This window comes from Myotis nattereri, assembly GCF_964212035.1.
Source record: "Myotis nattereri genome assembly, chromosome: 4".
Classification (NCBI taxonomy): Eukaryota; Metazoa; Chordata; class Mammalia; order Chiroptera; family Vespertilionidae; genus Myotis; species Myotis nattereri.
The window spans coordinates 40,024,618-40,037,006 of NC_138079.1; the positions used below are offsets into that span (position 1 = coordinate 40,024,618).

Here is a 12,389-nt window from a genome sequence, read left to right on the forward strand (position 1 = left end):
GCATATTCGTGAAATCATGTAGTATTTTTTCTCTGACTGACTTATTTCACTGAGCATACTCCCCTCTAGGTCCATCCAGTCTGTCGCAACAACAAACAATCCAATTTAAAAAAGGAGCACAGGCCCTGGACTGTATGGCTAAGTGATTAGAGTGTTGGCCCTCACACCAGAGAGTCAAGGGCATGTACCTGGGTTGAAGGTTCAATCCCTGGCCAGCACTGTCACATGCAGAAGGCAACCAATCGGTCTTTCTCATACTGATGTTTCTTTCTCTCTCTCTCTCTCTCTCTCTCTCTCTCTCTCTCTCTCTCTCTCTCTCATCTTCCTCCTTCCTCCCTTCCACTCTCTCTAAATGTCAATTGGAAAAAAAATTCTCGGGTGAGGAGTAACAAAAAATTAGGACAGGATCTGAGACACTTCTCTGAAGAGGACATATAGTTGGGCAACAGTCATATAAAAAGATGCTCAACATCACTATCAGAGAAATGAAAATTAAAACCACAATGAGATATCACCTCACACCTGTCAGAACGGCTACCATCAACAAGTGATAAGTGTTGACAAGGATGTGGAGAAAAGGGAACCCTCATGCACTGTTGGTGGGAATGCAGATTGGTGCAGCCACTATGGAAAACAGTATGGAGTTTCCTCAAAAAATTAAAAATGAACTACTTTATGACCCACCAATTCCACTTCTGGAGATTTATCAGAAGAAACCCAAAAGATTATATGCATCCCTATCTATGTTCACTGCAGTGTTATTTAGAATAGCCAAGATATGAAAGCAGCCGAAACCGGTTTGGCTCAGTGGATAGAGCATCGGCCTGCAGACTGAAAGGTCCCAGGTTCGATTCCGGTCAAGGGCATGTACCTTGGTTGCGGGCACGTCCCCAGTGGGAAGTGTGCAGGAGGCGGCTGGTCGATGTTTCTCTCTCATCGATGTTTCTAACTCTCTATCTTCTCTCCTTTCCTCTCTGTAAAACCTCAATAAAATATATTTAAAAAAAAAAAAAGATATGAAAGCAAACCAAGTACCTATCAATAGACGAGTGGATAAAAAAGTTGTGGTACAGATATAAGATGGAATATTACTCGGCCATAAAAAATGAAACCTTAACTGTCATTTTTTTATACCTAAACTTGCTAGCATTCTTAGTTATACCACTATTAATATGTTGGGATGTTACTTCTGAGATTAGGTTACAAAAATTCACTAGCTTCCATCTTGTCTTCCACTTACTCTCTTGCTTCTAGATGCTCATGGAAGTCAGTTCGCCTTGTTGTGAAATGCGCTGTGGAGAAGCCTATGTGGCAAGAAGGTAAGAGAGGAACTAAGGCCAGAGAGGAACTAATTCTTAAAACCACCATGTGTAAATGGATCCTTCTCATGAACCCTTGAGATGAATGCAGCCTTGGGAGTCCCTGAGCAGGATGATTTAGTTAAGCAACTCCCAGATTCCTGAAGCACAAAAACTACAAGATAGTAATGTTTATTGTTTTAAGATGCTAAGTTTTGGAATAAGTTGTTATACAGCAATGGAAAACTAATAAAGAGATTTTAGTTACTTTTCCCCAAGTGTCTCTTTTTACAGTTGTTTTGTTCAAATCAGGATCCAAACAAGGTACACATTGCATTTAGATGCTATGTAAGTCTCTTTTTAAATCTATATATTACCCCCAACCTCCCCCACCCCTTTGCAATTTATTTGTTGAAAAAACTGGGTTGTTTTTACTGAAGAGTTTCCCACATTTTGCATTTACTGACTGCATGTTATTTAATATGTTCCTCTATCTTGTATATTTCCTGTAAACTGGTTATTAGACCTAGAGGTTTGATCTAATTCAAGTTCAATTTGGGGAAGCATATGTGTACTTCCTACAGAAGATAATGAAGTATATGTCGGGAAAGGCAGTCTTCTGCATGCAGTCTTTCAACTACCTTTTGGCCTCGAGCTTGAAACACTTTCTTACAAAGAGACAAAGAGTTCTCTCAGGCTGTGCTGGACCTATTACCTTGTGTGAGAATACCTTTCCTTGTTTCAGACTCAATGTGTATTCCTTTGATTTAAGTGTGTGTCACTTGGCACCTGGCCAATCCCACCACTATATATGTCTTCTGTGGGGAGAGGATGAAGTTCCTCATTCTGTGGCACAAGAGGGGTGTGGGCATGCCAGTGGCCATGGGGGACCAGTGCCCACTATTGAAGCCAATCTTGCTCTGTCCCTTCTCTATGTGAGTGAAGTGTTGTTCCAGCACTGTGTTTTCATCGGTGACTCTGATACCAAGATACTGTGGGTAGAAGTGTCTGGATTTCTGCTTCTGGTGATAGGCAACAGATGCCACTTGCTCAATATGATGGTTGTAACTCATTTTGTGATGTTAGTGACCACTGATTGACCCTGCCTAGGTCTATTCATTATTAGGAGTATATAAAATGGCAATATTCTACTTTATTACTTTCTTCATTTATTAATTGAAATACATATTTTTAAAAACTTTCACTCATGCCCAGCTGGTGTGGTTCAGTGGTTGAGCATCAACCCATGAACCAGGAGGTCAGGGTTCGATTCCCAGTCAGGACACATGCAAGGGTCATGTAAGAGGCAGCCGATGAATGATTCTCTCTCATCATTGATGTTTCTCTCTCTCTCTCCCTCTCCCTTTCTCTCTCTGAAGTCAATAAAAACATATTTTTTAAAAAACACTTTCACTTATCAACTATACAATTACCTTCCATCAAGCTATGTTAACTCAGCCAAGTTACTTAGTTACAGTTTGCATAGGAAAGGCAAAATAAATGCCTGCTTCTTTCTTCCTTTCTTCCCTCCTTTCTTTTTATTTTATGTATTTTATTTAAAAATTTTTTATTGATTTCAGAGAGAAAGGGTGAGGGAGATAGAGATAGAAACAAAAATTGCCTCCTGCACCCCCTACTGTGGACCGAGCTCACAACCTGGGCATGTGCCCTTGACCTAACTTGAACCCGGGACCCTTCAGTCCACAGGCTGACGCTCTATCCACTGAGCCAAACCAGCTAGGGCTGCTTCTTTCTCTTTCCTTATCAGTTTTCATAATATTTAAATATGTTTTTAAAGACCATTACAAACTCATTGATTTAAATCCACTGCTGTTATAGTTCTTCTCAATGTTCAAACTGTCCCATTTTTAGCTAGTGATAGCTTCTTCAAAGTGGCTCATGGGTTTTTTGACATGAACCCACTTAGATCAACCCCCAATGTGACTAGATTTGGAAACAAGTCCTTAAAGGAGGCAATTAAGATTATAAGGTGTGGGGAGCCGCTATAGGGTTAAGCCTCCAACTGACCTGTTGGCAAAGTCACAAACAAGTCCCAGCTTAGAGGGCACAGTCCTGTTAGCATAATTAGGCTTGACCTTATAACTGCTCCCTAGATCTTATCTGGGAAGCTAATGGGCTGAGGGAAGTGCAGCAAGAACAAAAACAAGTGAAACTCACAAGAACAGTGTAACTATGGTAACCACTACCTTGTTTACCTCTGACTATAAAATAAAGGCTCAGCTTGCCTCGGGATCTTTCTCTGTGGCCTCAGCCAGGCACAGGAAGATCCACGGAGAGTAAAGAGAGCTACTCCGTGTAAAACATTCTTCGCTGACTCCATCCACACCTTTGGGAACCCCTGGCCTGCTGAGGCTGGACCCTGGCAATAAGGGTGGGGCCCTAATCTAATATGACTGGTATCTAATAATCAAATTAGAAGAGAGGGATACACCAGGTATGCATGCACACAGAGGAAAGACCATAGAATTAATAAAGCTTCAGGCAGCTGGGAGACCATTTATGGTCATTTAAAGTTCCAGAAGAGAAGAAATTGGTACAGAAAAAAATATATATGAAGGAATTATAACAGAAAACTTCGCAAGTTTGGTGAAAGCCATACATTTATAGATTCAAAATCAATGAACCAAAAACAGGAAAAAGTCATGCCTAGGCACATCATAATCAAACTGCTAACAACCAAAGATGAAGGGAGGAGGAAAGAAAGAAAACAGACAAAAAAGATGATATACTACATATATAGGAATAGTGATTTAAATTGGAGAGGGGCTTGCCTTAACCGGTTTGGCTCAGTGGATAGAGTGTCAGCCTGCAGACTGGGGGGTCCTGGGTTCAATTCCGGTCAAGGGGATATACCTTGGTTGTGGGCACATCCCCAGTAGGGGGCATGCAGGAGGCAGCTGATCAATGTTTCTCTCTCATCGATGTTTCTAACTCTCCCTCTCCCTGCCTCTCTGTGAAAAATCAATAAAATATATTTTTTTAAAAATAAATTGGAGAGGGGCTTAACTACAAAGGGGCAGCTAAAGGGAGTTTTTCTAGAGTGATGGAACTGTGTGGATCTTGATTGTGGTGGTGGTTGTAAGATTAGTCAAAATGTTTCCTGGACACCAACAAGAGCGATTATTATTGTATGTGTATTCTATATAATAAAAGTGTAGTATGCAAATTGTCCCCTGGACCAGGAGTTCTCTGGGAGTTCAACCAGGGGATGGGACTGGCCAGGGGAAGGGAGGAAGGCCCTGGCCAGCAGCCAGCAGGCACTGGGAACCCCACCAGTGCACGATTTCGTGCACTGGGCCTCTAGTACATAAACAAGCCAGAAACCTGGGTATCATCCTCTGCTTCTAATGAACCACCATCTCCTGCCAAATCTACTCTCTAAAGATTTCTCAAATTTGCCCTTTTCCCTCCATTCCCATTGTTTCTTAGTTGAGCTCTCATCATCCCAGTCTGTTACTACTTTGATAAGCCCTTGTAAAAGGTGATACCCTCTCTAATAGTACCAACTTTAATCTGGAAGCTTGTTAGCAATGCAGAATCTCAGATCCCTCCAGATAACTCCTGAATTGGAATACACATTTTACCAGGATTCCACAGTGATTTACAAGGGCATTAAAATTTTAAAAGCCCTAGTCTAGCCCAGCCAGCGTGGCTCAGTGGTTGAGCATCTACCTATGAACCAGGAGGTCATGGTTCGATTCTTGGTCAGGGCACATGCCTGGGTTTCGGGCTCAATGCCCAGTGTGGGGGGGCATGCAGGAGGCAGCCAGTCAATGATTGTCTCATCATGGATTTTTCTCTCTCTCTCTTCCTCTCCCTCTCTGAAAACAATAAAAGTATATATCTTTTAAAAGGAGTGGTGAAAGTGGACATCCCTATCTTAAAAATAAATTAATTAATTAATTAGTTAATTTAATTTAAGGCCCTGGTCTAGGACATGCTGGAGTCAACAGAAATCTGAAAAGGCTGCTCCTCCACCTAACATTTCACAGGGACACATGTGGGATATCTGAGGCCTTAGGAGACCTCACCCTACCAGGCTCACCGCCCACCACCCCCCACCTCGGCATCCGGCACTTCGGTAAGCGCTAACCGTACATTCCACCACACACAACACAATGCCATGTCCCACAGCCAGGCCCTGGCCTGGAACACCTCCTGTTCTCCGTCTGGCTAATTCCTACCCCGTCCTGGAGCCTGGACTCAGAAATAACCCCAACCAGCTCCGACGGCCACCTGGGCTGCGATGGCAGACTCCGAGCTCCTCAACCACCCGGGCTGCCCGCACCGCAGGGAGATTGTGTGCACGTGTCTGTCCTTCCAAAGGCAGGGGCCCCAGCTCTTTTATCCTTTCCCCGAATCTAGCACTGAACGCGACGTGTGTCCAAGAAGGTGTTGGTGGACTACACTGCCGCCTTCTTTGATTCTTAGGGAATTCCCGGTTTCCAGCCTGGTGGTATCCGGTTCTCCCATCACACACTCTTCTCCCGAGAGATGATGTTAACCGTCTCCTAGACCCGAGCTACAAGCTGCTGGAAGCAAAATGCATTGCAGCTGTGTAGACCTACTACGTTTTGGCCTGTTTAAAAGGACTTACGGCCTCAGGCTAAGAGTAAAGGCTTTTTTAATTTTTATTTTATTTATTTTTTTAATGCCATAAAGCCAGCTCCTGTAAAGCTCGTTTTGTCTTAAGTTGGGGGGTTGTGGCCTTGTTTGTTTACGAGTTCTCAGCTCAGGCCTGGCGGCCTCACAAGGCCTACGGACTCTGGTCTGGTAATGTCTCCCCACCCGGCGCCGGTGCGGGCCTCAGGGCGGTCACCCGGCCCAGCACCGGGGGCTGATGGTCACCTTCTCCAGGGCAGCTCCTCGTCCTCCAGGTCACTCTCCGTCACCGACCCGTCTATCACCGTTTCGTCGCTGTCCCAGTCTGGGGCCTGGGCGCCTTCCTCCATCTTCACCTCGCCCTCCAGGTGTCCCCTTCCCGCAACCAGAAGGCTCTGTGAGCGCCTCTTTACGCTGTAAGTTAAAAACAAAATTCGTGGCGGGAGCCTGGCCTTGCACAGCGCGCTGAGGAGGTCAGAGGAACCAGGAGGGTCGTCGTGGCAAGGCGGTCCGGCTGGGCTGCCTGGCCGCGCGCCGCCGGCAGGGGGAGCCGCGCGCCGCGTGCGCTCTACCCCCTCCCCGCGCGTGCCACACACCCCCGCTCACGTGGCCGGAAGTGGCCGCTGGCGCGCGCCGGCTCCGGCTTTCCCGTCCGGGTAGGGCGTGGCCCGCTGCCAAGCCGCCTGCGGGTTAGCTTCCCGTCCTCTTGGCTGGCTGGGCGGTGTGGGGGCTGAAGTTGCGACAGTGAGGCCAGAAAAGCAGCGCCGCCGCAGGCAGCCGGCCGGCCGAGCGCGCTAATGCCATCGGCCGGGGGGGGGGGGGGGGGGGGGGGGGCGGAGTCCAGGGTGGCATCACCTGCCGGGCACCTGAGGCTCATGCGACCCAGACCCCGGAGGAGCGAACTGTCAGCTCCTGCAGGACCCGGCAGCCCCAGCCTGGCGTTCTGAGCGTCCTCACATGCACCGAAAGGTTGCCAGTTTGATTCCCGGTCAGGCCACATACCCAGGCTTCAGGTTTGATTCCTGGGAGACAACTGATGGATGTTTCTCCCTCTCCCTTCTTTTCACTCTCTAAAATCAATAAAAAAGATATTTTCTTAAAATTTCCTTTTACATAACAGTAAAGTTATTAAGAAACAGTTCACCTGCCAGCTTGCCTAAAAAGATTTTGCCAAAACACATAAATATTACAACAAAACAAGAGCACCACCACATATACAAATCTCACTGTTGCTCTCTTAAACTATTTGGAAATCTAGTAGAAAATGGCCTCCCCTGACTTCTATTCTGCATCACTATAAATGGTTCCTCTATGGTTCTTTGGGATGCATTGTAGCTGTCCCCTCCAACATGTACAGCCTTGATGGATGTTTATAAAATGTTAACCAAAATTTACACTGTAAGTCCATTATGGGAAATATATGCAACCCCAAAGAATCCTGTATTTTTCTTTTAAAATTGACATGAGGAAATAACCTGGGTGGAATTTAAAATTACATAAGAAGATATAGCATTGGTCCGTGTACAATAAAGGAAAGATACATTGGATTTAGCTCAAAGCTCTCTATTGCTTTGGGATAATATTGTTTATTTTATTACTTTATCTTTTTCTTAAATAAAAAAAAATAGGTGTGTGTGTTTCCTTAATATCGTGGTTTTGAAATTGCTATTGTTTAGACTTACAGCTAAAAAAAGTCTTGAGTAACCCAACCATCAATTATTGGTTGAGCAATAAAAACTATTGAAAGCAGTCTTTGTTTACAATCCTGGGTAATAGGTGCTCCCTCTCCTCTGTTATTAACTCTGCATTTATTGACCACTTCATATGAACTAAACAGAGATGGTACAGATAGTACCTCTTGTCTTGGTCTGAGCTCCTTGTCTCAGTCTGAGTTCAGTGATAGACAAGTTAACCCAGTATTACAATGCAGTATGTTAAATGGGAGACATAAATGGTTTATAATATTATATCAATATCTTTTTAATATGAACACGATGTAGTAATGTTAGTTTGTGTTTGTTCTCTTTTTTTCCATGTTGATAGAGGGTTATCAACTTCCTTCATCTTTTTTAAAAATATTTTTTTTAATTTTATTTTATTGTTTAAAGTATTACAGATAGTAGTACATATGTCTCCTTTATTTTTTTCCCTCCATTGACCTTCCCTCGACCTCCCCTATACCCCAGCACATGCCCTCACCCCACCCCCCCATGTCTTGTGTCCACTGGTTATGCTTATATGCCTGCATACAAGTCCTTCGGTTGATCTCTAATATATGCACTTAAAAGCATAGATTTCTCTCTAAATGCCACTTGAATAATATTTCACAGGTTTGAGTATGTTGAATCTTTATTATCATTCAGCTCAAAAGATTTTTCAAGCTGTGATTTCTTCTTTGACTCATGGGTATGTGACAGTGTACTATTTAATTTTCAAGGTATGAGGCATTATTTTTGTGATTTATATCTTAATTCCACAATAGTCAAAGAGTACCTGACTATTCAAATGTTAATTGACTTACTGCTAGGAAAGATAAAGAAATTAGCAGTCTTATTTTTTATTGCATATTCTTTTTTTTCCTTTTTTTTAAAAATATATTTTATTGATTTTTTACAGAGAGGAAGGGAGAGGGATAGAGAGAGTCAGAAACATCAGTGAGAGAGAAACATCAACCAGCAGCCTCCTGCACACCTTCCACTGGGGATGTGCCCGCAACCAAGGTACATGCCCTTGACCAGAATTGAACCTGAGACCTTTCAGTCCTCAGGCCGACGCTCTATCCATTGAGCCAAACCGGTTACGGCTGCATATTCTTTTTGTACTCCATAGCCATCACCTAATATTTCTTAGTTATATTATTTTTACATTATCAAAAGTTATATTTAGGAGGAACCAAGATGGCGGCATAGGTACACACCTATACTTGCTGCCTCGCACAACCACATCAAAAATACAACTAACAGACAAAATGGATATCATCCAGAACCACAGGAAGGCTGGCCGAATGGAAGTTCTACAAGAAGAAAAGAGAAAAGCGCATTTGAGACTGGTAGGAGGTGCGGAGGTGTGGAAGTGTGGAGGTACGGAGGCACGCACAAAATGGGCTGGCAACTGGGTGCGCTGTTCTCTTTTTCAATCTGGAGGGAGATACAAGCTCTTGATTGCTCTGAACTCCAGTTCCAGGTGAGACTCTGGGGACCCAGACTCATATGGGGAGAAACTGGATTGTCTGGCATCAAGCAGGAACACGAGGGCGGCTTTCTCTCAGAGGTGCTTGCAGCAATCATTGTTCCTCCGTGGGGGGCAAGGGGGTGGGGGGAAACATGGAGAGGCGAGGACCTCTCCAATGCAGGGCTGACTGGCAGCCACTGCTGTTTGCTCCGCCCTGGTGATTCCCTGAGACCCCTCCCCACCCAATTTACAACCCCATCCAAGCTGTGTGCAGCAGCTTTTGCATATGAATGGCCTGTGTGCTCACTGCCTAAAACCTAACAAACTGCAACTGGGTCAGAGAGTACCAGAGCTTCCAAAAGGCTTGACAGCAGCCTGCATTGCTTCACAGCTGGGCCTCATCTGGGTACCTCCAAACCCCAAACAAAGAAAAGGAATCTGCAGATGTCTCTGTAGCTCCTGCTGGGTGGCCTCAGGCAGTGACTGACTTTGCACCTTCTTGGATATCCAAGAGCCAGTGTACCCAGACGTCAGAGTGAGACCATACCGGCTTAAAACTCTTCACATCCATAAGAGACACACTCAAGGGGCAGACTCAGTGAGCACCAAAGGGCCACTGAAGCAAGTCCTGTCCCATAAGGGTGTCTCCAGCACAGCAGTTCTCCCATGTAGACACAGCTGGTCCTCACAGCAAATTGGCCTGGTGGTCAATTCCTCCCAGTGATACCAACAGCAATCAAGGCTTAACTACAAGACTGTGCACACAGCCCACAAAGGGGTGCACCAAGAGTGTCCACCTCATGTAATTAGGGAGGCTGAGCCACTGGGCCCTATAGGACACCTAGCACACAAAGCCACTCTATCAACACAGAGAAGCAGCCAAAATTCAGAGATAAAAACACATGTCACAAATGAAAGAAATGGAGGAAAGCAAACTACTGGATATAGAGTTCAAAACCACGGTTATAAGGTTACTCAAGAATCTTCTGGAAACCTGAGAAATTTAGTGAGACCCTCAAGGATATGAAAAAAGACCAATTAGAAATTAAGCATACACAGACTGAAATAAAGAATAATATACAGAGATCCAACAGCAGACTAGAGGATCCCAAGAATCATATCAAAGATTTGAAATATGAAGAAGCAAATAACACCCAACCAGAAAAGAAAAAAGAATCCAAAAATATGAAGATAGTGTAAGGAGCCTCTGGGACAACTTCAAGCGCACCAACATCCGAATTATGAGGGTGCCAGAAGAAGAGAGAGAGCAAGATATTGAAAACCTATTTGAAGAAATAATGACAGAAAACTTCCCCTACCTTGTGAAAGAAATAGACTTATAAGTCCAGGAAGCACAGAGAATCCAAAACAAGAGGAATCCAAAGAGGACCACACCAAGACACATCATAATTAAAATGCCAAGGGCAAAAGACAAAGAGAGAATCTTAAAAGCAGCAAGAGAAAAAACAGTTATTTACCTACAAGGGAGTACCCATATGACTGTCAGCGGATTTCTCAACAGAAACTATGCTGGGCCAGAAAGGAGTGGCAAGAAATATTCAAAGTGATGAATAGCAAGAACCTACAACCAAAATTACTTTATCCAGCAAAGTTATCATTCAGAATTGAAGGTCAGATAAAGAGCTTCACAGGTAAGGAAAAGCTAAAGGGGTTCATCACCACCAAACCAGTATTATATGAAATGCTGAAGGGTATTCTTTAAGAAGAGGAAGAAAAAGAAAAAGGTAAAGATAAAAATTATGAAGAACAAAGTGACAACAAATACATATCTATCAACAGGTGAATCTAAAAGTCAAGTGAATAAAAAATCTGAACAGAATAAACTAGTGAATATAATAGAATCAGGGACATAGAAAGGGAGTGGACTGACAATTCTTGGGGCGAAAGGGGTGTGGGGGTGCGGGAAGAGACTGGACAAAAATCATACACCTATGGAGGAGGACAGTGTGGGGGTAAGGGCATGGAGTGGGGTGGGAACCGGGCAGAGGGGAGCTATGGGGGGAAAAAAGAGGAACAACTGTAATAAACTGAACAATAAAGATTTATTTTTAAAAAAGTTATATTTATAGTTAAATACATTTATATACTTATAGTTATGCAATCATAGTTATATAATCATAGTTTTATAATAATAATTTCTGTCAATTTAGGTTTCGTTTTATATTTAAATTGATATAAATTTGCCAGTCTTTTTACCACGTTTTCTCCATACATGCATTTTTGAATTTCATTCATTTCCTGGATCACTGAATTTTTTCAACAAGTAACATTTTCAAGAGCATTCATAGGTATTGTACCCACTGAGTTTCTTTTTACCTTTAATATGTCTGCCTTTTGCCTTTATACTTGAAGGATAACTTGCCTGGTTTTCCATAGATTTAGATCACATACATTTTCCTTCCAAAAATGTGTACATTCCTCCATTTCTTTCTAACATTAGACTCCCTTTTGTCCTTTTAACACTATTCCTAATCATCTTTTTGTTAGCTGGATTTACCCACCTATAAATTTTTTAAAAATGGCTCATGAGTGTTATATTCCTTAAGTATTTTCATATTTAAGAATTTCTACTAGCTGCATTTAAAATTGAGTTAAACCTGGCTGAGTATAATATTCTTGGGTCATACATTTTCTCAGAACTTGTAGACACAGCTCCATTGTCTTTTGGTGTTAAATGCTGCTATAGAAAAATCAGAGATAAACATATTTTTTCTCTTATGATTTTGTGCCGGGGATCTGAAGAGTTCTTTATATATAAAGTTTAGCAACTGAATCAGACAATATCTTGATTATTTATCTTTCATTTTTTTTCAACTATTTTCTTTTTCTTTTAAATTTCTTTATTGATTAAGGTATTAATATGTGTCCTTATCCCCCTCTTTCATTTTCTTTTTCTATTCCGTAGAGGTGGTATACCTATCACTGTTGCGCTGTTGGACCAAAGCTAGTAACCGCCGTCTACCTCCAGATTTCTTGTCTTGATATAAGAGGGGAAAAAATGTTTAAGCCTCTCTGTAAGTTAAATTCTCCATTACTTGTAGTTGAAATGTATCATAAAAATGAACACTTGAAACCTATATAATCTTATTAATCAATGTCATCCCAATAAATTTTAATAAAAAGAAAAAAATGAAATGAATAATTCAAAAGCAACTCCTTCATAGATTGATTGCCCTAGTGCAGAGAAATACTTCCTGGTATGTAGGGAGTAACACAAAATGGAAAGTCTAGTAGTTATGCTGCCTTCAATTGTTTTCTAATCACTCCACATGTACT

The 12,389-nt window shown here is 42.7% G+C and overlaps 1 protein-coding gene across 1 annotated transcript in view; it reads right to left on the reverse strand.

Moving 5' to 3' along the window:
• Positions 1-6,271, reverse strand: part of ANKRD31 (ankyrin repeat domain 31) — a gene marked incomplete at its 5' end in the record, with an annotated part of 134,581 nt that extends 128,310 nt beyond the window's left edge. The window contains one exon of the mRNA XM_081090248.1: positions 6,168-6,271. Within this exon, the coding sequence (XP_080946374.1) occupies positions 6,168-6,271 (104 nt within the window). The remainder of the gene's footprint in view (positions 1-6,167) is intronic.
• Between the last annotated feature and the right edge of the window lie 6,118 nt (positions 6,272-12,389).